Source organism: Aptenodytes patagonicus, chromosome 7 (genome assembly GCF_965638725.1).
Source record: "Aptenodytes patagonicus chromosome 7, bAptPat1.pri.cur, whole genome shotgun sequence".
Taxonomy (NCBI): domain Eukaryota; kingdom Metazoa; phylum Chordata; class Aves; order Sphenisciformes; family Spheniscidae; genus Aptenodytes; species Aptenodytes patagonicus.
The window spans coordinates 27920799-27946923 of NC_134955.1; the positions used below are offsets into that span (position 1 = coordinate 27920799).

The 26125-nt window shown below is 39.7% G+C and overlaps 1 protein-coding gene across 12 annotated transcripts in view; it reads left to right on the top strand.

Annotated features, from left to right (window-relative positions):
* Positions 1-22283, top strand: part of CELF1 (CUGBP Elav-like family member 1) — a 63263-nt gene extending 40980 nt beyond the window's left edge. For 7 of the 12 annotated variants that reach the window (XM_076344460.1, XM_076344459.1, XM_076344461.1 and 4 more), the window contains 5 exons: positions 3279-3407; positions 9969-10082; positions 10263-10448; positions 11307-11450; positions 13061-22283. In XM_076344460.1, the coding sequence (XP_076200575.1) occupies positions 3279-3407; positions 9969-10082; positions 10263-10448; positions 11307-11450; positions 13061-13188 (701 nt within the window). In that variant the 3' untranslated portion in view covers positions 13189-22283. The remainder of the gene's footprint in view (positions 1-3278; positions 3408-9968; positions 10083-10262; positions 10449-11306; positions 11451-13060) is intronic. The other 5 variants (XM_076344462.1, XM_076344453.1, XM_076344456.1 and 2 more) reach the window with 2 other exon arrangements.
* Positions 22284-26125: the final 3842 nt, after the last annotated feature.

The following is a 26125-nucleotide window of genomic DNA, read 5'->3' on the forward strand; positions in this document are numbered from 1 at the left end:
ATCTCCCCTACCTCTGGCATTTAAAATTATCTTCCTGCATGGGTACAAAAAGATCATAGAATCATAGAATAGTTTGGTTTGGAAGGGACCTCTAAAGGTCATCTAGTCCAACCCCCCTGCCGTGGGCAGGGACATCTTCAACTAGATCAGGTTGCTCAGAGCCCTGTCCAACCTGACCTTGAATGTGTCCAGGGATGGGGCATCCACCACTTCTCTGGGCAACCTGTGCCAGTGTTTCACCACCCTCAGCATAAAAAATTTCTTCTTTATATCCGGTCTATATCTACCCCCCTTTAGTTTAAAGCCATTCCCCCTTGTCCTGTCACAGCAGGCCCTGCTAAAGAGTTTGCCGCCATCTTTCTTACAAGCCCCCTTTAAGTACTGATAGGCTGCAGTAAGGTCTCCCCGAAGCCTTCTATTCTCTAGGCTGAACAACCGCAACTCTCTCAGCCTTTCTTCATAGGAGGTGGCTACGTATACTTATTTTCATCCAAACAGGTGCATATTTGAAGAATTGTGTTTTGAAGGAAGCACTAATGCATGTGTTTCAGTGATAACAGATTCTTAGGTTTCCCGTTTAAAATTCATTGCTCTTAAATACATCAAAGTTGAAAATGCAATGTTGGAATTGCATTGTACTAGGAATGTGAACTAGTCCTTCATTCAGGTTCTTTAATTCCTTCATTTGAATTACGATTGATTACACCATTGCTGTTAAGGAATTATCAGCTTAATAGGTATGAGCCAAATTCCTTGCTGTGGACTGCTAGTCAGAATATTTAATAAGCATAGCAGTACTGGGACTGCAAATTGATTGTCCCTTCTGTCTTCACAGGGTGGGGAATAATAAAACACATGTTAGTAACTCCATTCACCACATTCTCTAAATTCTTCTGCTGGCAGAAAAACTATAGTTTTGTTTAATACTGAACGCTTTAAGCTTTTAAAATTGCCTCCTGGAGTTGTATGTTAGCTCACAATATTACATGCCCTGTCTGTGCAGAGGTTGATCTAAAAGTGTTAAGAAAGTAATATGTCTTTGTACATCTGACAAACACACCCTTGTGTTGGTACACCCATCAGTAACAATTACAAGCTTTTGCAACGTGTTATGTTTTCAGTTCTAAGAACTTTGATTTATACTTGAGGTTGAGTCTAACCTTAGCTTCTTATGTTTACTTTTTTCATGTTAGACCTCTTCAGAGCTCTTTAGATCTAAGACTCTTGCCAAAAGCAATTTTTTAAAAATCAGTTTCACTAATATCCTGTGTGGTGGTGATCTATAATGGACTTTGTTATGCGCACAATACTGTTTTTTCCCCCTCTTGTGTCTGTTTAAAAGCAAGTGGTAATAAAGGAGAAAAACAGTACAGCAATTCGTGTTAATTGTTACTACAGTAAGGATTGGGGCATGGGGAAGAGGCTAACTAGCTGAGGTTGCCTGTGAAGTTTCCAGGGTAATTCTGTCTTCACTATTTAAAAAAACACCTCAAAAATTGAGAACTCAGACATATAAATAGCATGTTGCATGGTGTTTTGAAAGAATTATTCCAAGTCTGTGATTGTTCACAGGAAGAGTTTTAGTTTCAAAGTCCTGTTAATATCTCAGCTGATCTCCTTTCTTGAAATTCATAGAAAGAAAAATTAAGTAGGTAATTAGATCCCGAACTATATCAGACTTTGTAGACAAAATTTAATCTTGATCCTATTTGAAAGCAGATGGGAAAACAATGTGATGATAAGAGGACAGGCGCAGTGCGCATATGCCAAACTGCTTCAGAAAGGAAGCAAGCTGCTCTGTTCTTCACTAGCTCTAACACTTGCACTTTTAACCCTCTGTAGTACAATAAAAACAAAAAATGCAACTTTTTGGTTTTAACTTCATGCTTTTATGTTACAATGGCACCTTGAGAATCTAAATAAAGGCAGAATCCTCTTGTTTCAGGCACTAGATGTGGTTAGGGAAACAGACCCTGTCACATAGAGAAAACAATTGAAAAAGATAAAAAAACCAAATGAACTATGCTAAAGGTGGTAGAAGTTTTTTAGAAAATGAGTAGTTTATACTGCATTGCCACTTGCATTCTTATGTTGTCTGTTTACATACTTAATTAAAATCTCAGTTTTGTAATTTGAGATGTGTGCTTTGTCACCGAGTACTTACTAAGCATCCAAAAGATGAGGTGCCACATCTGCCTAGGACGTTTTGATGTTGTTATATGAATGGTGATTAATTTAATTTTGGTTTTAATTTTGTAGGGAAGAATTACTAGGGGTTGTTTGAATTCAGATGAAAAGAGGAGGAATTGTTAGAATAAGCAAAGGTAGAGACAAAAAGGGGAAATAAGGGAAAAGGGAAGAGAGGCAGAATTGGAAGAATGGAGCTAGCCTACCAAAGGATGGCTAAAATACAGAATTCAGAAGATGATCGATATCAATGATAATCCCATGGCAGGAAAAGAGGGCAAACCACAGTGTCAGTACTGACCAGATGGTTTCATTAAAAAATTATGACTCAAAATTAAGGTGAGTCAGATGAGTAAATTGACTAGTAAAAGTTCATCAACACAGGGATACCTTCCTCCCCCTGCAGTATTCCTGGCTGCTTACCCACAACATGCCTGATGTTTCCTATTTTCCTTACCACTTTTGCTTGAGGAGCTGACTAGTCTACGTGTACATTGGCTGATCTTGTGGTCAGGAGTTGCCACTTAACATTGTCTCACAATTGGCTGTTGCTTCTGGGCTGCCAAGGGGACCAAACAAAACGTGCTCATACTCAGCTGATGGTGGGTTAAAGGTGTGACTTTGTGGCCTCTGTGGTGTGTAGGCCTTGAAAGAATTCTGCAGTTATTGCTGTTCCCATACAAAGAGAGTGGAGGGATACGAGACAAGAGGAGGTTATTGGTCTGGTGTCTAGACAAGTTCTCTGGCTGGCAGATGAGCTGTCAGACCTTGGTTTAACTCCCAGTTAAAGCTTCTCTGCTTTTGTGACTGGAGAGAACACTGCTTGAAAATTTCTGTACTCTGGAGTCTACATCTGGGATCGTGACTACCTGGTCTTTTATGGAAACTCATCTATCCAGGCAAAGAAAAACTTCTTTTTTAGTTATAACAAGGAATCGCAATGTAGAAAAGATCAGTAAGTAGTATTAAGCCTGTTGTTTTTAAGCTCCTTCCCATTACTTCCTTGTGATGTGCTGAGGTTGCTGGGTCTGTTAAGCTTGGATGATGGTGACTATTACAGGAGAAACTATGCATTCTTCAATGTGTTGCAGGACTGAATGCAATGCAATTACAGAACCTGGCTGCATTAGCAGCTGCAGCCAGTGCAGCTCAGAATACACCGAGTGGTACCGCTGCGCTTACTTCCTCCAGCAGTCCCCTGAGTGTGCTCACCAGCTCAGGTAAGAGACTGCCTATGCTGTAGTGTGTTATGACATGGGTTGCCTTAGGAGTTGTTTCAGGATAGATGTCACCTGTTTTGTCTATCCCTTTTTGTCAGTTTCATGTTGATTCTTTAATAGATAAGCAGTTTTACTAGTAGATTCACTGGCCTTTGTTTAGGGTAGATATCTTTGCTACCAGCAAAGGCTTTTTTACCTGCTGTGTTCTTTCCTCCAAATGGTCAGATTAATTTAGAGTAAAAAGAATTTTTGAGGTCATCATGAAGCAGAAAGGTAGGTGACCTCTTTCCAGTCATGTTATTACAAACTCATCACATATTCAGTTTATCTGTGATTTTAGGCAGGTACTGTGGCAGATGTACCCTGTTCCTCTGGACATGGAGATAGAAGATGCCTTAAGCATGAAGTAATGCATTCTGTGCACTAGAACAGTACAGTTTGTATTCCTCTGGCAGTAACGAAGACAAGGATACTATAACTACCTCATAGAAGTAGAATAAACAGACCCCTAGCACATGTATTGGAAAGCATTGTCTAGAACTAAGTGTGTAAGTTGCACATAAAAATCAGTATCTTGCTCTTCTGGGTTTTTTTTGTGGTTTGGGGTTTTTTTTGTTTGGTTTTTTGTTTGGTTTTTTTTTTATTTTATTTTAGGTAATGTACATTATCCAGAGAGGCTAGAATGTCCAAGTAGTGTTCTTTTGCTGCCTTATTGTTAAATGTGATCATTAAATGCAACAAACAAGAAAACATGTGCTTACATCAGACATGCTCAGTTTTTACCACAAATGAGGATCAGTATCCTACTCGGTTATTTTTATCCTATTTTCAGTTTTTTCTAAATCCTGACATGGGAAGGGAGACCCTGTATTTTCAGGGTATCAGTTTCCCAGCATCTGCAGTGTGATATGTGGGTTTGGTTTTGGTTTTTGTTTTTTTCATAAAAAGCCAAATTGCTTATCCAGTTTTGAAATCCAGCCTACAGAGTTGACATCCTCATCTGTGATTGTGAGAGACCAAAGGGGGTTGTGGGGTGTTCTAAATTTCCACAGGTAGCTTTTTGTATTGCATAGGACCAAGGAGCTGGACTAAGAGATTATAAAGATATTACAAGGAAAAGCTGTTTAGAAAACCTTATGTCACATGATCAGCAGTTAAACCGTGGGTGCTTTGCACAGTTTTCTACTTAGAGAAGTCCCCAAGAAAGAATTCAGTTCAAAGAGTGTTCTGTTGCTGGACAGGGTTTTTTTTACAGAAACACTTTGTGGTCTGCAATCAAAGATTAAAATTTCAACATTTATCTTGACTCCGAGCTGTAGTATCCTATTCTATAATTAAAAAAAACAACAAAGAGTTGAAGCTATAGAAGAGCTGCATTTATAACCCACTAATGCTTCTTCATTGTAGAGAAAGCATGAAGGTGAATATATCTGAGAATATCTCCCATATTTCCTTATGCAGTAGCAGAGCTGGAATTGTCAGGTTACAATTTGCTGTGACTGGAGTTTAGGACTAAGATTTCCTTGTTGGCTCTCTTGTCTACTGACTGGCGCAGGTTTGTTCTCTGATTTCTTGGGGTGGGGAAAGGGACTGGCAGGTTGTGAAGTTCAACTGCCAGATGTGCTAGAAAAGGCAGAGACAGCCTCTTTTCAGAAGTGTACAGTGAAAAGACAAGGGCAGTGGACACAAGTTGCAACAGAGAAAATTCTGACTGGATATAAAAGAAAAATAAAATTAATGGTGAGAGTGATTAAGCTCAGGAACCAGGTGTCAGAGGGGCTGTGGAATCTTCATAATTTCAGAGATTTAGAATGCAATGGGAAAGGACCCTGAACAAGCTGACCTAACTCAGAGGTTACACCAGCTCTGAGCAGACTATTAGACTAGATGATCCACAAAGGTCCCTTTCAACTGAAGTTATGCTACTATTGTGTGATTCTTTGGGATTGGTTTCCCCTCCGTGAATTTTTGGCTGTTCCACAGCACTCTGCAGGTTCCTTTTCCCTTGATGAGAGACATATCTCAGGACTCTTCCACTTTTGATCATGCTGGTGGAGGGCCTAGGGGGTGGGGAGTAGTCCATTTTTAAGCACCTTCTGTGCTGAATCCAAACAACTTTCTGATCACCAGTCATATCAATAAATGATTGTGTGTCAACAATCAAGTAATCATGATGAGTCATTTGAATTAATATCCTATAGACATAACAGTTCACTCTTCACAGGCTTGTAACGTGAAGCAGTCACTATTGTATTGCTCTTTAAACTTAATTTCAAGTATAATTTTAAAGAGTAGAGATTAGCTTTGTTCAAAAGAAATAAAAAGTTTTGGAGGATATGTGTGGTCAGTGACATCAAACTCTGAAATAGTTTCAGTGCTTTTCGTTAGAGGTATGAATATGTTTCACCTTTTAAAACTGTACTTAAGTCGGGGGGGAGGGGAAGCCTCAATGTGTACAGACAGCATTCAATCTCATGATGCTTCCTGTAATTATACAGCTTTTTAACTCTTAACTCTGAACTGGCTATTATCTCTTATAAAAGCGAACTTGAAATTCTGTTTTGATTAATATTTATATGTGCATTCACACTGTATGTATTCACATAGAAGGCTGTTGGACTCCACACATTCAGAGCATCCCTCCTGAACCATACCTAGACCTCGAAAAAACTCAGGGTATAGCTCTTCAGTACCATGTGTTAGCAAATGCCTTCCTTGTCTGTGGTACATATGGCAACATCTACTGTGATAACCTCTTAAACCTAACTGGAGATGAGATGACTACCAGCTTGACTTCTATCCATCTGTCATCCAAATGTTCACCTGATGCTTGTTTAGACATCTCTCCCAGATTGTCCTCAAATTGCATAATTGGTGGAAAAATCCAGACAATCATTATGCGTAGTTACCTTTTTGATTTTCTTTCATCTGAGCTGATACCTTTTGTGTTTGGGGAACTTGGAAGTCCACACAGTGCAGAGTCTGTGGACTATGCATAGGTTACATGTCAGAATGGTTGAACTCAGAGGTGTTAAGTATTGTTGTTGTGCTGTCTTCCTACTCATTTCAGGTGATTTTTGTTTAGATCTTTCCAAGCAGTATTGTGTATTCTGATGTAGAACAGGATGGAGAAAAACCTTCAAACTTGCAATAAAGCAGCTACTCTTTGGAACTGAACAGACTGCTGCTGCATCCACCTATAGGTAGTCCATGTTACAGAGACTGTGGCCTTAGATAAACTCACTTAAACTGCTAGCTTGTGAAAGGGACATTCAAGAAAATACTACAGAAGTATTTCAGGATTGGAGTGTCTTGTCTGCCATCTTTTTGACTCAGACATCAGTAAGAATTGTCTGCTTCAGAGCAAAATAGAATGGTTGCAAAAGCTGATGTATGTTTCCATTTCTCCTCCTTTCAAAGGCAACCATCAAAGGTCCAGCAAAGACTTAGATGATTTTGCTGACCTTAGTGTGTCTCCAGAAAAATTGTTTTCAGAGACATCATAGTCTTTCTGCTTTTACTGGAACTAATTCCGGTACAGTTCAGTCAGATTCATTGCCTGAATTTTAGTGCTCTTTAGCTCATTGCTTGGATGCTAGATGACTGAATTAGAACAGTCTTACTGTTCCCTCAGTTTACCTACCTCCACAAGTTGGTAGTTGATGTCCAAGTTTCGTTATCTTTCCTAGCTATTCTTTACTACCTATTCAAATTGTCTGAAAACCTTTTCAAGTATTTTCAGCTAGTTCTGTTGGAGTTAGCCTTTTTGACTAGAGGTAACTCAGTAGATAGATTTAAGAAAATATAACCTCAGTACCAAGCAAAAAAAACCCCAACAACCCAGCAAAAACTGCACAGAAACAATGTTAAGAATTAGGGATGGAGTAAAGAACATGTATAAAGCTATATTGGTTTTCCATCCCCATTACTGTGTGCTGTTTTCTGATCTAAAATAATACACAAAAAACAGAAGAACAGAAAGGATGACTAGAACTGTGGAACTCCTTCCCTATTAGCAGCAACGAGGGAGCCTGAAAAATAGAAGACTGATATGAGAGGAGGATATGATTGAAGCCTACAAATATATTAGTGGTGTGATGAAGACGAATAGGGAAAGACCAGTCATTAGATATTTCAAGACAAGAATTACAGGATATCAGGTGAAGTTGTCAGCTGACAGTTCAAAAATAAAAAGAGCTATTTCTCTGCATAGTGCACCATTACCTTGCAGAACTCATGCCTTAGAACATAGTAGAGTCAAGCAATTCGGTGTTCAAAATGCACTGAAATTAATGAGTGAAAATTGTAACTTTAATACAGAGACATTGCCCTTGGCTGAAAAAATGCTAGATTCGCAAATTGCTGCATTGGTATATAGACTATACCTAGGAAGTATTCCTTTGTAATTGCCCTGAATTTCTGCTCTACTGTTATTTATCTGCCTCTAATCATCATCAGAAATGGGGTGCTGACTCAGTACAGCAATTCCTATATACATATGATAAAGAAAATAAACCAAAGTGTTAAACTTTCTTGGTGTTTTCAGTACTAAAGCATTTCTTGTTTTGCTTAAAGAGATTTCTGATAAAGTCAGCTAAACTAAAATAACTGTGTTCAGCTTTTTATAGTGGTTTAAATGAATTTATTCAAAATCACAACCTTTTTCAAGTAGGAAAGGCATCTGTTCTCTCTTTTACTTTGCTCTCTAGCCTTGGCTTAATTCCTTTTTTTTCCCATACCACTACTATTTTATTGCTGGGTTTGGGTTTTTTTTAAATGGTGTTCTCATGTCAAATGTAGTGTCTTCCTGAATTCTGCAGATTAGCAATGAAGTGTTGCAGAAACAAGTGATATTCTAAAATCGAGGCAGCTGTATCATTTCTGAATGCTGGCTTTTATTCAGCCAGCTGTGCTATTTTTTTTCTACCAACTTGAGGGTTATACTGTAACTTGTTTCTGTATTTTTCCAACATTTAATATGCTGCTTATAGTAAGATGGGAATTTTCTCCTTTTCTTCTTCAGAGTAAGCATCTTAAAATATAGTTTGAGATATTGTCTTCCGATTTCTGACTTAAGAGAGTTTGTCTAGACCTTTTCCTAGAGGAGGTTTGTCATTTCCTCTGTCAGTATAAAAACTAAAGTGATACGAAGTGCAGTGCTCTGGGTTCTCATGCAGCTTTTGTTAGGTACAACTACTTTTGTTAGGTACAGCTTTTGCTGGGGCTTTTTAGGCAAGTTTGCTGTATTCCATTTAAATAGTTACCATATTCCATTCCAGCAGAGACTTTGTGCCACATATATGAAGTGGTGAATATGTAACGTGTGTGAATCTGCTTGAAAGATGCTAACAATTCTTTTCAAAGTTTTAATGGACGTACGCACCATAACTGAGAATCACAAAAACACGAAGGAAACTGAAAATGCCTGAATTTCAGTTCTTCTGTTACCCACTTGGTCAGAAAGATAATTTCCTCTTGAAAGCAGACTACAAGATACCTCTACAGCACGAGTCTTCAGTATCTTTTAATCTGTAGAAGCCATAAATATTTTCCAGTGCATCTTGTGCAGTAAATTTAAACTTCTGGGTTAATAGCAATATGCATAGCTTTTCTTATTTACCTTCTTCAAATTTCTAAGTAGCGCACAAACCTGTTATGATTATATAGCAGTGGTTTTCCTAAAAATACTATTATTTTCTTATTTTGTCATGTCCATAATCTTTGTAGATGACCTAAATTTGAACTTCTGTTTCTTTTGATATACCAGCTTGGCAAACTTTTTTCTCGTCATTTTGATGTCTATTTCTGTAGAACTAACTCTACCTGTTGTAGAATTTGGCAGGCCATGTAAGCTGTTAGTCTGCTAGGTACGGTATCTGTAGACTTCCCTTACTGAGTAAACATGGTTGAAGATGGTAGTGGCAGAGTCAACAGAGGATATACTGTGTGTTTTGGATGTGCATTCCAAGATTTTTCTTGGCCCTAGCCCCAGCTGCTGCAGCGGGATTTTTAATGGAAAATTATTTCATGTATCAGAGTAATCTGGGCATCTGCTGTTCCTGTTCTGGCAGTATGGGAAAACCGTATGTTCAATTTGACTGGAGCTGTCTTTAATGTCCCTAGTATCTGTTTTTTGGGTCTTTTTCACCTTGTGTGATGTTTCAAGGGTAGATATTAATATGTAGCAATTCTTACTCACTTTAGTCATCAGGAAACAGGCATTGCTGCTGGTCATCTTATGCTGAGGTACAAATTTTAGCTAACGTTTGTATATTGTCTGAGTCCTAGGTGTCTTCCGCTTAATGAAATTATTATTGCTACAAAGAGTAGACGTTATGATGAAGTAGAAATTTTTCTAAAATGTAGGAAGGGATTAGAAGATAGAAGCGGTATGATCAATCGAGTTGTGTGGGTTTGTTGTTTTTTTTTTTTTACATAAAGTGTACTGTGTTGCCTTGATCTGTTCCTTACCAGCCTTTTCTACAGAAATAACTTAATGAAGAAGTTGAATTATCAGGACCAAAAAATACTGCTTGAAGTTTAATTATCTTATTTTAATAGCAGGTTCCTCACCTAGCTCCAGTAGCAGCTCCTCTGTTAATCCAATGGCTTCTCTTGGAGCATTGCAGACGCTGGCAGGGGCTACAGCAGGCCTCAACGTTAGCTCTTTAGCAGGTAAGCTATGTGTTGTGGTGGGTTGGAGGAATAGCTGATTATCATTCTTCAGGCTGTGCTAGTTCTGTGGGGGTGTTTTTCTGCTCCCTGCCTTTTTGTAATAGTGCAGAGTATTTGAAAGGTAATTGATCTGCCTCAGTGGAAATACTCAGTCATCTTTATTTCCTCTTTCTTATACAGGAATGGCAGCCTTAAATGGAGGACTTGGTAGTGGTGGTCTCTCAAATGGGACAGGTAGCACAATGGAAGCCCTCACGCAGGCTTATTCTGGAATCCAGCAATATGCTGCTGCTGCATTGCCTACACTCTATAACCAGAGTCTTTTAACACAGCAGAGTATTGGTGCAGCGGGAAGTCAAAAAGAAGGTAGGCAGAAAGTTGTAGAAACAACTTGAGAGGGGTTTTCAAAAGGGCAAGCTTAGCCCTTGCAGCTACCTTACCTGCAGAGCTTTTATTTGGCGGCATTTTTAAGAATCCTAAAGTTACTGAAGATAAAGAAAGAAAATCTGTGAGGCCTCTCTGTTAAGGGCTGTCCAAAGTAGTTTTTATACAGGAGATTTCTCCCAGGATTTGTCTAGTCTTAAATGCTTAGTAATAGTACTCCTCCATTTTCTCGGAGGACAGGAGAGTATGAGTCTGCAGCCTGATACATCCCACTGTCAAAGAATCAGTTGTGGTTTTGTTAATTTTGTTTTCTTGGTCCTTCACCTTTTCCCACAGATATTTAATGCCGATCTCTTCACTCTTCAGATTCAGAGTCAATTTAACATGCAGTGTAAAGTAATGACGAATGTAAGACTAAGTTTTCAGCAGAATGTAGGATGATGCTTAGAAAAGATTACAAGTAATGCGATTGCTTGTATTTTGTTTTGAGATTAGTCTCTTTGGGCTGCAAGTTTTGCATAGCCATTTTTGGTTTAGTCAGCATCTGGGGCTCAAACTTATTGTTCAGATTTCGTTACAGCAAGGATCTGTGAACCGGTTTTGGCACAATGTGGAAATTACAAGCAAAAATGGTGAGAGAGCTAGAATTATTTGAATGATCAATCACAGCAAAGGATCATGCTGATTTATTCTGGAATCAAGTACTCCACAGAAGTGCAAACAGCAGTTTCATTGTTTATTTAGAAAATTTGGCTTGAATGGCTCTTTCACCTTTTTTGTGAAGTGGGCCTATGTTATCCATGCTCTTTCTGAATTTGTATTCCTACTTGCTGTTTTAAGGTCCAGAGGGAGCCAATCTGTTTATCTATCATCTCCCCCAGGAGTTTGGGGATCAGGATCTGCTGCAGATGTTCATGCCATTTGGAAATGTCGTCTCTGCCAAGGTTTTCATTGACAAGCAGACCAATCTAAGCAAGTGTTTTGGTACGTTGGGTCTAATCATTACCTGTAGAACGGTGGCTTCTTTCTAGTAATCTCTTTTCCAGTATATTGTCTAGTCTAGCTTTTAAGTCAAGTAGTGACTCTTTCTCTATATCCCTAAAAAATAAATAAATAAATATGAACTCTTCCAGCAATGAACTGTATTTTCCTGATTTTTTTTGTGACTTTTTGCTTTTCCTGATTTTGTACTGTTATGACTCATTATACTGTTATGGCCCTAGATAATTCACTATGATTTGTGTTTGCAGACTGTAATTATGGTATAGTTCCTTCTCTTCCCCCTTTCTGTCTTTTCACTAATTGTTTACGTTGCTGTATATACTACTTACTATGTTATCATTATGAATGATTTCTATTAATATTTTTATATATTTTTATTATGGCTACCATATAGTACAGGAACATTTGACTCAGATGTTCTGTAAATGCTCCGAAGGCAATTTTTAAAGCTTCCTCCTAATTCTTGAAAACTTTTTAATAGAAAAAACATTTCAGCTGTTGTTTACCTAACTTTGGTTGTATCTCTTATCCTAATTTTGCTCTGCTTATTGTGTATTTCGATGGGAGGCACATTAATGTGGGAAGTGTATCCTAAAACTGTAAATCAACCTGTCGTGCTACTGTTACTATCCAAATAGATTATTTTCAGTTAACTGCTAAAGTCTGTGATGCCGGAAGAGCAAAGAACATATTCTTCCTTAGCTTGCGTAGTAGCAGGCTGCACATGTGGACTGAAAGATTCATGGTTTTATTTTCCTCACTTTGAAACCCCGGTGCATGTAATTGTAGCATTTTTGTAGTGCTGTAAGCTCTCGTGACTATTTTGATAGATGGAGATTTCTTGTGATGGAATAGGAGAGGTGAGCCTTTCTCTATGGTTTTGATAGTTTTGTGTCTACATAATATCCTGTATTTTTTAGTATTTAAGCCAAAAGATGTGGACAATCTGATGCTTTGTGAGAACACAAAAATATGCTGAGCATCAGGCTGTAACACCTGCACGTGGAATGATCTCCCAAGGTAGTGATACCAGCCATTGACTGGAGTTACTTAAAATGGGTTCCTTCAAAACCCTGGAGAAGTTTAGTTTGAAGATGCTCTTTCCCTGGAATGATATACAACTTTTCATCCAAGAGAGACCTAAACATAATAGTGGTACAAGTGCCACACTGCCTTGACAGCTACTTCACTCCAAACAAAGCTACTCCCATAATGCCAAGAGGGTGATTTCAGTCTTGTGTCTTTAATGAGCTTTCATATATAGATTAACATTTTCCAGGTTTGGTTTGCTCCCAGGTATGAGTTCTTATAAAACCAACAGCAGTACTTATTTTTGTTGGAAGACTAGAAAATGTTATTTTAATTTCCTGAGCTTTGTATATCTTTTGGCCAAAGTTCCATACGTCAGAAAGCAACTTTGTCTGAGAGCCCTTAGTAAGAGGTTTTTATGAAGAGTCTAAAACAGTTGTGAGCTTCTGAAAATGGCATTTCATGCAGGCCTCTCCTACCTTGTGAGTACCTGCATTTCCAATTGTGAGTAGCTGTTCTGGACAGCTTTGGCATGGTGTAATTATGTATTTTCCTTCCTTCAGGTTTTGTAAGTTACGACAATCCTGTCTCTGCACAGGCTGCCATTCAGTCAATGAACGGCTTTCAGATTGGCATGAAGCGTCTGAAAGTACAGCTCAAGCGCTCTAAGAATGACAGCAAGCCATACTGAGCGCCCCTCCCCTCCGGGACTGGAGTGAGAAGGATCTTCTGGTAAGTTGGAGAGGAGCGCACTTAGTGATTCGAAGCCCTAAGGCTGTGTTTTTACAGTCCTGGAAGCTGATCCATGCCTTCTGTTTGGCACATCTTCCCCTGAAGATTCGGCTGCAGCCTCTGCTGAGAATCCCGCTTCGGATGGAGGACAAGTTTGTGCTTTTGTTTCCAGTGTTTTACTTTGGAGTTTAGGTGCCATATCGCTGAGGTTTTTTTTTTTCCCTTATTTGAAGTTTGCTGTGTTTGTAACCAGTGTGTGTTGAGAAGGACCAATGCCAGCTCCTTGGGGGTGGGGAGGGAAGGTTAAAGGGAGCAGCAGAAACTGACACCGCACTGCCTTGGGGTAGAGAGGAGAAAGGGAAGCAGAACTGACACCACACCGCCATGGGGTAGAGGAGAAGGGAAAGCAGAAATAACACAGAACAGCTGATGAAAACAAAGATGGGGAAGGAGAACTGAGTCCATCCAAGTTTGGGTGAGCAAAGAACCAACTCCATGTAGCCTTCGTCATGCCCCATCCCCTCTTTGAAATTTCCTTAACTGTGTGCCATGGTGGGGATTTAGTAAATCATCTCTAAAGCAGGAGACAGGCTAGAAGGGTGAACATGTTAACAAGCCAAAGGAAAACTGCAGTGATTTTTTTTTTGCTGTATATAAAGTAGTGTTTATATAGCACTGTGAATGTACACAGCACTTTATAAAATTATTAGATAATGTCCCTGCCCAGAAAATTTCACTGTCCATTTACAGTTGAATATTAATGAGATGCAGTGGATTTCTCCATATTTAAGAAAACTTATCCTATGTACTTTATCTAGGTTTTGTAGAAAGGTGTAGAGGGAGACAGCTTAGTCTGGATGAATACATCTGGGACTGGAAACAAGAAACTTTTGATCCCTGGTAACCTGCAGAATTTTTTTGACAATTTTTCTTCTTAACAGTTCATCACATTCCCCATTTCTGTGGAATAATGTCCTTTTTGCAGAGTAGTACTTTGAATTCATTCTGATAAGCATAATGTAAGTGCTGTTTGTTTCTCTATTAAAATGACTGTTAAATTGAGATACAAAGCCCAGAGTTACCCTAACATAGCTCTTGAGGCTCCTGTTTTATACATGTTCTCATAGGATTTGATTTCTCAGTCTTAACTCTGTTGCAAATATAACTTCCTGGTTTTTGTTTTTGTTTTTTTTTAAAAAAAAAACCACAAAATCATTTGTGCAGTGATTTGGTCTAGTAATCAGGTATTTCTTTATACTGCAGTTTTCCTTTAAGGTGGTGTGTACCAGTGCAAAACAGGCTGACACAGGAGCTGTGAAACCAGAGCAGAGCATTGAGCCATTCAGTCTTATTCTGCCTTTTGGTACTAGCTGTTATCTTCTATATTGAAGGAAAATTGAACACACGCTTTTTCTGCACACTTGTGAAATTGCTAATGCGTTGCTAAGGGCCTTTGTTATACACTGGGTTTAGGGGTCTCAAAGGACTTTTGACACTCTGGCCTGAGTTGTTTTAAGAAATCAGAGTCCCATTTTATAACCACCAAAATCCACCTCTGTCACAAGAGGAAGTTTACAATTTCTGTGCGTCTTTAACAGAAGTTCCATTTACCTCATATTTTCTCCTTTTCCTTGTTTTCTTTGTATTCCTGGTTCGTGATGCTGTTTCCCAGGGCACCAGCCAACACTGCAATCTGGGAGCCAGCTGCTAAATAATGAGTGTATGGGTCAGACATAGGGTTGGGACTTTCTGTTCTGCTCCAGCAGGAGGAGCACTAAACCCATCAAACCTGAGATCATGTTCAGAATCTGCACCCGTGTGCGGTGGCCTGTTGGGAATGTCGGGCGTTCCCAGGGACTGGGTCCCCTGGGATCTCAAACCTCAGAAGTACAAGGCCTGACCCATAGCATCCAAGAAGAGCCCTTTCCATTCTTAAATTGAAAATCAAACAGTTAGTTGATGCCAGTCTGTCTATATTGATGGCAGACAGGAAAATCTATCAGTATTATTCAAATCATTTTGTGGTGGCAAAGGTTCAAAGGCCAGATTGCCAAATTTCCCAGTTATGCTGGCATGTGGTACCCTTCTGTGTTAATTATTTGAATCTCTCTAGAAACGTAAGCATACACTTAAGTGAACCATGTACACTTGAATTCTGCACGATGGGAAAGATGTGTCCTGGTTTTCTGAGAAAAGAGTGTTGGAGTGTGAAGGCCTCCAGGGTGATAATGGGATTTTTTTTTATAAATAATATACTTTTCAAAAAAAGAAAAAAAAAAAAAGAAAAAAAAAAAACATAGTTGGGAGCAACTGCTCCAAGTGCAACCTGCTGTAACCAAGAATATTGTTTCTATTTTTATAGAAGTTTTATACGGCTCCAGGGTGGAGATATTTATTACCTAAATTATTTCACTGGAAAAAAAGGCCAGGGTTTTGTAGAATCCTGAATGTGATTGTTTTACACACATAATGATGTGCATGATTGAAACTACTGATTTTCAGTGGCCTGTTTGCAGCCCAACAACTGCTAAATAGGGAAGACGAACGCTGTGAACCAGTGGAGGAGAGCACTGTGCTCTGGGGTCTCTACAGTCACTCTTACCTTCTTTGCACCCTACCCCACTGTACTATCTGAGACCTTTGTCCTGTTTTTCTTTTAACCTGATGCTCTGGCCTCTTTACTAGTCATTCCAGTTGCCCAAAATTAGATATTTTAGCTTCTGCATCCTATAGTGTGTCCTCAATACTGTAACTTACGGATCAAGCTTGGCATTGTTGCAAATAGGTGCAACTCCCATTGACTTTAGGAAATTCACCAGTTTACACTGTGGCTTAGTTTGATCAGTGACTCCTCCCAGACATAATCACCTTAAGACACCTAACTTGGGCTAGCTCTTGTGCCTTACTGGCATGACTATAAGTATTGCCAAAAAGAAAAAGAAAAAAAAATCTATGCAGGTTAAATTTTAAAAGATGTGATCCTCAGATGGTTTGAATCAATGCAGTTCTGCTCTCTTCAGCAGAGCTGCATCAATTTTCACCAGCTGAAGATGTTGCCCTTTTTGTGTATTTGTTTCAGATTTCCCTTTCTTGGTGTATCAATGTATATGTTGCCAAAGTTAATAAATGTATCAAGTTTGTGACTTGGGCAGATTTTTTTCTGATAACAGAACTCATCAGATAAAGTCAACGTTTCTATGTCTGGTGGCTGCTGCTGACTCTGGAGATTTAGGCTCTTCTTGCCTTCCAGTCTTAAGCCAGTTTTCTTCCTCACTCATTGGCAGGAAAGTCTGGGATTGTGGGGACTTGCGGCTTTTCAATTTTATTTTATTTTTAATTCCTATCATGCTCTCATTCAAGTGCAAATCAAATCAGTGTCAAATGCTTTATTTCCTGGATAGTAGGATAAGAGTTGGGTGAGTTCAAATAAACTGCAGAAGGATTGGCTTAAGTAACCGCATGGACAAAATATTCTGTATGCTCATAAACCAAAGAATCTGAATTTTCTACAACAAAAGCTGGTAGGACATCTGCTGAAATGGAATTCCATATTGCATGTGCCACCAGGAAGTACTTACGTATTTTTAGAAACAAGATGGAAATGGTATACTTCATAGATTTATTTTTTTCTCAGAAGACATTTGATTTTACTAGATATGCTGTAGTAAAATGAAAGTATTATGAACAATTGAAGTCTTAGTCTGATGCTACTTAGTATCAAGTACTATAGTAAACGAAATCATAGATTCTTCAGTCCCCTAGATAATGAACAGTCCAAAATAGGATATCTCTTTGTAGTTTAGCTTTTTCTTCCAGTAATACAAAGCTTGCATTATTAGAAAATGCATTTGATGTATAGTGATTAAATTTTAATCCCAAGCAGAATGAGGACTGGAATTTTTCAAAAGTATCTGAGACAATGATGATGAATATCTCTTTATAGTTTAATGGTGAGGCAGTTTACTAGCTGTGGGCACTACTATCTGGAAAATAGGTGCCTCAAAATTTCTCACTGGCAAATACATCTATAAGGAAAAAGCTTTTCATCTGAATACTGAAGGTCACGTAGCATGATAGATTCTGCTTGCATGATAGAATTAACTGAAGTGTTTCTTCTTGTTAATGGTTGTGAGTTAGGGAAGAACACCCAAGCAGAGTGAAATTGTTCCTATTTCATTTGGAAATACCTAAAAGCAACTTCGATAAAGCAAACTGCAAATGAAGGGTGCTACTATGAACACGGAAAATGCTTTGAGAGCTTCTTGTTGCAAACATTTGAACATAAGGATGTTATACATCCCTGAGCATACCTACCACAAAGTGTAAAACACAGAAGGCAGAATTATCACAGTTGTGAGAATAAACCAGGAACAAACTGGAATAACTTTCCCCAAGTCATTAAGTTCTTATCCAGCATCTCATGGCTCTGCTCTTATAGGCCAGTCCTTCCTCAGGGCTTTAATGAAACTTAGTCTTTCCCCTCAAAATTGCCGAGTGAAATATTTGAAAAATCTCTGTCAAAAAAAACCCAAAGAAATCACAAAGAATTTCTATGGTGCATGCTTAGATGTCACTTGATTTCATGCCTCTTATTGTTTGTCATGCCTCAGTTCATGATGAATTTGCCTTTCTGGTTTAGGACTGAAACCTTACCACTATCTGCAAACTATCTAGAGTATTTCTAGAACTATAGAAATAACTGCAAGAGTTGCATTGTACTCTCTTTGCAGAAGTTGGTTTAAACTCCATACTAAGTCCTTTCCCTTAATTGGAAAGTATGAAGAGCAAATTAATCTCAGCAATTCTAGCAAGTGGAGTGTTGCAGGTTTAGCGGACAGTGTGCTTCTCATTGCCTTGGAACTAGAATGCAACCCTTGCTATTCTCAAACATGCTATAAATGCTGTAAGATAATGTGCAAGTCTCACCTTGCTCTAGTCTCTAACCAGCAGCTTTGAGATATGCTGAAGAATAAGGCCACAAACAGGAGATAAAGGGGAGTCGAGAGGGGGGGCGGGGAGGGAGGAAGAAAAAAGAAAAAACTTGTTTCCTCTCTCCCCTACCTCCCACATTCTTCCCCAAATGTTCCTTGTCTCTTGCAGCTCACAAGCTGAGAGGAGGAAACAAAGTTATTTATATGACTTAATATAAGAATTATTTTATTTATAAACTCTTCAAGAAAGCTTCGGGAAACACATTTTTTTTCTACTCATCAAACTGGCAACAGTGACTGTAGAGCTTCTCAGAGCCCAGAATCCCCTCCTCATGAAGCCAGGGAGCTGGGGGCTGTTTATAGAAAAGATTGGGAAAGGAAAACCCCTGTGCAGGTCTAATGGTATGAAAAGTGCTCAGCTAGGACAAGTCTTAACTTGCGGTCAAGTCTTAAGGAATTCTTCTCTAATGTGTGGAGTTTTTGGTTCCACTTACTTGTCTTGTATATCTTCCCTAACCGCCCACTCCCCCGGTTCCAAATCACCCACCCCCAGTTTCATGGGCTCCTAGGGAATGAGAAGGGACTGTAGCTGAAGGAAAGAACATGGATTTCCTGGGCTACCACTGCCTAAGAACTTCCCATGTCAGGATGCAAGAAGAGTCTCAGCCGTCAAACCACCTGTAAATCCCTTGTGTCCTCTGTCTTGTCTCTCATGGTCTCAGTCTCTGTGGGCAAATGTTAGCCCTGGAGCCATATTTTTTGGAGTCGGTCTCCTGGGGAGGGACCTTGCTCTGTTCTTCTCCTAAACAGAGCTAGTGGAGACGCTGGGCACAGGGCAAGGTGAATGCATGCTAATCAATGTGTCACGAGGCTGTGGAGCGCTCCACAGACTGGGTGTTGAGAGGGAAATCCAGGCCTCTGCTTCCATTTGGTTTCTGGCAGTTTGATGTTTACTTGGTGTCCTTCATGTACTTTGACTTTTACTTGTCCATCGTTGGCATGTGCTGCCCTTCCCTGTCAACTCCCTTCCCCAGGAGATCTCATTGTACAGTGCCCATTCTTGTTCTCTCTCTCCGTGTTTGGATGTACTGCTCTGTGTAACTCAGTGGGTCTCCCTCTTTCTGGTTTGTTTTTTTTCTAGATTCCTGCCGTTTGTTCATCGTTGTGCCTAAAGCATGTCGATGTGGCGTTCAAGTACATCGTCCAAATCCTTGTCTCTTCAGCTTCTCTGATGCTTGAACTCTCACCTTTGACCTTGTGTTGACCTTTGATGCTGATGTGTATTTTTATTACGTTTGTTTCTTTCTTTTTTTTTTGTTTGGTTTTTTTTTGTGCTGCCAAATTGGTTTTGCTAGAAAGACTGCTGAAGGGGAATATTTAAACTTGCATTTGAATATAAAAGAATTTCTATTTTTCTAGACCTTCGTAAGATAACCACTTGATTTTGTGAATCTGATTCTTTGTAATTGTCTTCAGAGCAGCCTTGCTAGCATACCTTGTGGAGTATTTGTATTTCTGTGAACATACAGCCAATCACTTTCTAGGCTTAGTTTTTTCTGTGTGCTTAGTTTTAAAAACACAGTTTCGAAGAAAAAGTCAATTATATGGTGTGACTCAATCTTTCAGGAGACTTCCTAGTCACATTTTGCTGATCTGGTTCTGTGCTTGAGGAGACAGCATGTGTTTTTATGAGTTCAAACTTGTGACTTGAGTGGCATCAGCAGAAAACACTTGAACTACATTTTCTTCTGATTGTAGCTACATTTTTGCCCTGGCATTTATTGATTTATTTTTTATTATTATTATTATTTTTATTTTTTCCCCTGCTTTCCTGTGTGATTATCAGTCTGCAGTGAAAATTTGATCAAAGTTGATGTTGTATTTTGTTAAGCCCCAGCATGCTTGGTTTTTTTGTAACTACGATCTCCTCAGCAAAATGTGATGTTTTTGTTTTAATCTTTCAAACTAAGGTAGTGCCCAGAAATGTTTTGCATGTTTCCTGCTGTTTTCTTCACACCCTCGTATATATCACCTTCACCTCTCTGTTTTCTATAGTTTGTGCAAAAACTGAGCAATTTAATGGGCTTCAAAGGTATCCTTTAAATTGGTGTTTTTGGTATGACAAATATCTGATCAGAAGCCACCTGAGGGCATCTACCTGTGCACTTAGACTGTCTGCCTGACAGAGCACCTGGACCTTGTTCCATCTCTAGTGCTGTCTGAGGCTCCCAGGGGGCTCGGTTGCACTGTTCCTGTAGTGGAAGTTTTGGTGGAAGGGGATAGCTGGGGAGCAGGAAGGTGGGGGAACTTCACAGTATTTCTGTTACCAAAGTTATCTGAAGCTAGGGCTCCTTTGAAACACTCTTTATGAGCATTTTGTATAATTCAGGGCACATTTTTGTGAAGTCCAGCCCCAGTTTAATACCATCAGTCAGACCTTGGTGGCAGGATCCTGGAAGGATCTAGGTTAGCTCTTGAAATAAAGTGTTTGAAATATCCCAGAGAAAGCATTTGTAAACCTGGTCCTACAACTGCTGGCTCTTTTCCCAAGCGACAAGCACAATACAACAGCCTCTGAAGCTGTTACCTGAACAGGGTACCATCCCCAGCTCTCTTCTCAAGGGCCTTAGCTGGGGAATCTCTACGGAGATTTTTTAGTTTTTGTTTAGTTTTTAATTGGGTAATGAGCTACGCAGTTTTTCTGGCTTGCAGGATGAACTAGAACAGGTTACTGCTTTCTGGGTAGCAGGCTTCCCCCTACCCTACATACCATCTGCACAGGTAGAAACTGGGATGTAGCTTCTAGATGAAGGCACCTGAAGAGTGTGTGCTGTGATGAAGTTTCAGTCAGAAGGATAAGCAAGCTAGTGTAGGTATCTTAACAGTAGAAAATAATGTGAAATGAAATCCCAGGAGAAGGGGTTTTGCTGAGAAACCAAATCGTGTTTGATTGGGATAATGCAAAAATGCAAAAGCATTTTTTTCTATTCTACTCCTGAGTTGGCTGAGGATACTATATTCTCAGTAGATATTGGCTAGACTTGTGTAGACAGTCCTTAATCTGCTTATAAGACAGAACATGTTTGGATATGGTACATATACCTGGGAGTGAAGCGTGAGGCTGGATGAAAAAAGGATAAAGACTTGTTTATTTGGGAGGTAGGGTTGTGGGCTGGCTGCTGTTAGTCCCACAGTCTGAATGCACAGGGCTGTGTGTCAGTGGGGGGCACTGATACCCTGCAGTGTATTGAGTAACTGCCAATACGTTTCTGTACATGCGCGTTTGGTTCCATAAGGAACTTTGGGGAAACCTGTGGAAAAATATCTGAAGAAAACCAAAATGCCAAACATTGGATGTTTCTTTCCTTTCTTCTTTCCTTTTCTTCCTTTGGTTGTTTTAATTGTTCTGTGGTGGTTTTAATGGATTTGAGACAGTGGAGCAGCAGCTGCCTTTCTGATTTTTGGCTGCTTTTTGTGAATAATTTAAAAAGAAAATTTACATTTTGGAGACAAACCTGTGGGCTTTTTTATTGGTACAAACATTGTATTTAACACTAGGGGTTTTGTACAGTTTTTTGCCTTTTCTACTAGAAAACAATGTAAAGTGATTCACAATGTGACGAGAAAACAAATTGCCACTATGACCAAATGTAGAGTCTGTTCTGCAGTAACGGGATTTAATCAACTCGAAGTCGTGGTTCAGTCATAGAAATGCTTTTCTTTACCTTGTTTGAGCTGTTCCTTTTTTTTTTTTCTTGTTTTGATTTGCAAAACAAAATGTCTTTTTGTGTGAAATTGTGTTGTACTCTGTAGAGAATTACGGATTTTACTTTAATGGTTTAAAAAGCAGAGGAGCACGTGTTGCTTTTCTGATATGATCACAGAGTTTGTGTAGTGGATTTAAAAATGAAAAGATTTGTTACAAGTTTGGAACGAGCGAGTATGTGTTAAAGGAATTTTCTTCCTTTTGTGTGTGTGTGTTGTTTTTTTTTTTTTTTCTTTTTGTCCCAAAGGGCAACTTAAAGCTGTTTTAATTGCACAGACACACCGACAACAAGTCATTTTGTATATGCCAAGTGTGGTACCTTCCTTTGTTTATTTGCTATTAAACTGTTTGAGAAGAGTCCTTGTGTGTTGTATTTGTGTCTTAAACTTGAGGATCTTTTTGGGTCCAAGTGTGGGAAGATGAGGAGAGAGATGAGAGAACTATCTTCCAGTTTCTTAGCTGTGAGCCACAAAAATTTTCATGGCCCAATGCCACTTGTTCTGGATGTACAGAATACATAGCCCTGGATTTTTACCTGTATGTAGATGAGCTACTTTGAGTACAAATGGAAAAGACTTTTTCGTTGTTTAGCCTCTATTTCGTATCATTCGGCAGTCAAGTCCCCTTAGACATTAGATACAGAAAAGCTGAGAATCTTGGATAATGCAAATATGTGATACACTGGGGAGTGAGGTGTAGGCATATCCAGCCTCACAGAATTGGTGCTGCGCAGCCACTTGTCTGTCCGTGCACTGTGCTTCATGGTGTTCCAAGGGCTAAATAACTTCAGCATAACACCAGACTTGAGCTATATGGGAACAGCACGCGTGTGTGGTGGTGCGTGAGATTAGATAGGCACCAGCTCATGCTGCTCCAACAAGCCCCATACCTGCCACTGCCTCCTTACCCCTTCCAGGAACACGGCCAAGTTTGCTGAACCTATCCTGGTTCTGCAACATGAAGGTATCTGCAGTCCCCAGTGCTCCTGGTCCTGGAAATACTACACGGGGAAACCCCAAATGGGTTGGGATTACTTAGTAGCTCAGGTTTTGTGATAAGCGAAAGTTACCTGCTTTGCTTTTAGAACTAAGATATGTTAATCATTTGAAATAAAATGAGTTGTTTAAAAAAAAAAATATTTGGTGTAGGCAAAGTATAATTCATTTAGAAACTTGCCACGAGTTTGACATTAATATTGCCTCTCTCAGAAGGAAAGTACCACAATGGCCATGACTTTGCCACATTTCTGAAAGCTCCTAAAATTCAGTAATGTTACTCCTTCCTTCTGCTGTCTTGCATCTCAGAGACTGCAAGCATTTTCAGGGCAGCTATGTTTCTCCTCCGTGTCCTTTTCCTCTGTTATCTGGCATACTCTGTTTCACCCCATTACTTCCTACATGACTGTAAATCTGAGAGCACTTGCAAGCATCAGGATTCAGTGCAGCATTCCTTTCCCTGCAGTGCACCAATTGCGAAGCGAGGCGCTGAGCCACCTGTTGCAGAGTATGCTGGGATCCCTGCAGTTAATTTGCAGCTGTTGAGAAGGGAGGCTGGAGAGATTTTAGTTCAGATATGTCTGAGGTGAAGGATGGAAAGAAACAATTGAATCAGAAAAAGGGTTTGTTTAGGCGGGATGGAAGGTTCCTGCTTGTGCAAAAAGTTGGCTAGCCTCATCTTACGCAATCAAAGCTCTGTCAGCTGCATCTTACAGAATTGATACGAGATCCTTCTGGGTAGGTGGCTTTTTTATTTTTTGAAGGTTTTTTCTTTAATTTAAAAGGCCACCACCAGTCAGTAGACAATTTAATACACTGGCTCTTATTTGTAGTTTATCTCTGAAAATAATCAGCACTTCACATGAGTTGTTATATTTGTCAACATCAATAGGAGATACACAAACCTGTAGATTAAGTCCTGATGTTGAATGTTTTAGGAGAAATTTTTTTCTTCTCGCATCCACCTCCACCTTTCACTACTTATTTTGACTCCAGTCTCCAATCTTCCTGACTTTACCAGCCATGTTCTGCTGTCTTCATATGGCCAGGAGTCACCAGGGATGCATTATGAAGAGCAGTGGGGAGGAAGACAAGCAGCTCAGTGGGGTCACTCTGAAGAAGTGACTGTGATTAGCTACACTGCGTGTATAGCTCCACTGCGTGACAGGTGAGATTCCCTGATTTGGTGTTTCCATGCACCTTGCAGGCTTACTTATTGCAGTTCCTGAGAAGAAACTGTGGATCACTTACTGTAGAAGCCATACCTGAATCTTGTACAAACTAGAGCTATCTTGAGCCACAGGCTGATGATCACTCTGCCACTACTTTCTCAAAGCAGCACAGGTAGTCAGTGTCTTGGTAATTCTACCCATTTACCCCTCCTTATTTAGGCAGCTGCATTGGGCTTAAAGTGGTATGTTCTGTATCAGAGTGCGTTTCTGTTTTTTAAAAATGACCAATTTGAGCTTGATGGTTCTACCCCCCTAAAGGGGGGTAGATTTAGACTAGATATAAGGAAGAAATTTTTTACACTGAGGGTGGTGAAACACTGGAACAGGTTGCCCAGAGAGGTGGTGGATGCCCCATCCCTGGAAGTATTCCAGGTCAGGTTGGACGGGGCTCTGAGCAACCTGATCTAGTTGAAGATGTCCCTGCCCATGGCAGGGGGCTTGGACTAGATGACCTTTAAAGGTCTCTTCCAACCCAAACTATTCTATGATTATTTTACTAGGGTAAGTTTTTATCTCAGTAGGTGAGTTGTGAGTTGATTCTTAAGAGACTAAGCACTATTTCATAGGAGAACTCAAAAGCAAGGAAGTACAGCGTGTTTAACAAAATTCAGGACAGATCATTTCCCCCCTGTTAGATGGGTTTTGTCAGACTGCAAGGCATCCTCTTCTCACTTTGCCTATTCTTTGTGGGATATGAGAGTGAATATTGAGGGGAGCAGTGCTTTGGTGAAGTGGTTCAAAAGCATCAGGATGAGTCTGAGTTACAGTCAGGTTACTTGTAGAAGGTTAATTTTGCAAAGTAGTCTGCTCCAGCAAGGAATGATGTGATTTTTGTTCTCCCCCTTGAGTCCTGGCTTGATTTTTTTATGTAGCAGACTCCAGTGGTTGCTGTCCATGTCCTCTTAACTTCTCCAAGTCCAGAAATCTGATGGCCTCACCATTGCCAGGGCTTTCCATGGGGGTCGGTCTTCTGCATCTTGTGTCCATCCCACCACCCACCTCCCACAGAGACGTATAAGAATTACTGCAGGGAGGAGAGACTTTTTTAAATTCCGAATTAGACTTTTATGGAAGCCCTAAAATCTATAAAGTACCTAGATAATAATTTTAACAGTGCTGCTGAAGTGATTTTTGCACACTAACCAGCTGTGCCTCAGCACTACTTTTCTTCAGCCTTCTGAAGATTTTTCCACAGTTTCTACTTCTAAAGTTTGAGAGTACACAGAGTCTATGCTGAAACAGCATCTAGCACATTACTGCTCTGAAAAACAGTGCTAAATTAAATAGTACAAATATCATAAGAGTATATAAGCTCCCAAAAGAGAATCAGTCTGATTGTAGCAAGACTTTTCTACCATTTAAAATGCTTTGCTTTTTAAAATACTTTTCTGAGGAAATTTTGGATAAAGGTATGGATGGAATCTCCTGGAGTCATGATCTCCAGATCATGACTGCAAGGATGTAAAACATCTGGGTAGACTGTGGTTCCTTATTCTTTTGTGTCCTGCTTTCCTTAGGGGTATTACCTCAGGAAGGCTTCCTTGGGTTTGTGTTTCCTTAGGCAGCCATGACACAGGCCAGGATGGTCCAACTGGTGGCCTGTGATATGATTCTGTTGGTATTTACTTTTGCTTGGGGAAGAGCTGCCACCGCATCACACAGAAGCAGGGAGGCAGCTGGAGACATGCCTGCTTCTGCATGTGGGTCTGTTGTTAAAACTCTGAATTGCCATTTCTTCTCTTTGGCCTGTAAAAGGATCCCAAAACAGGTGTCTGGGACTTTGTATCTGAATTAGACTTCCTTGAGGCATTCCCGCTCTGCCCCCCCATCAAGTTTGGTATCTCTTCTTACGAAGGACAGAGTAAATCTACAGATAACCAAGACTGGGCCCATTAAAATGCAGCACATCAATGGGGGCATGAAACTTTACTCCTAGAGGAACCAGTCTAACTTTTACTCTTTCAAAGATGTG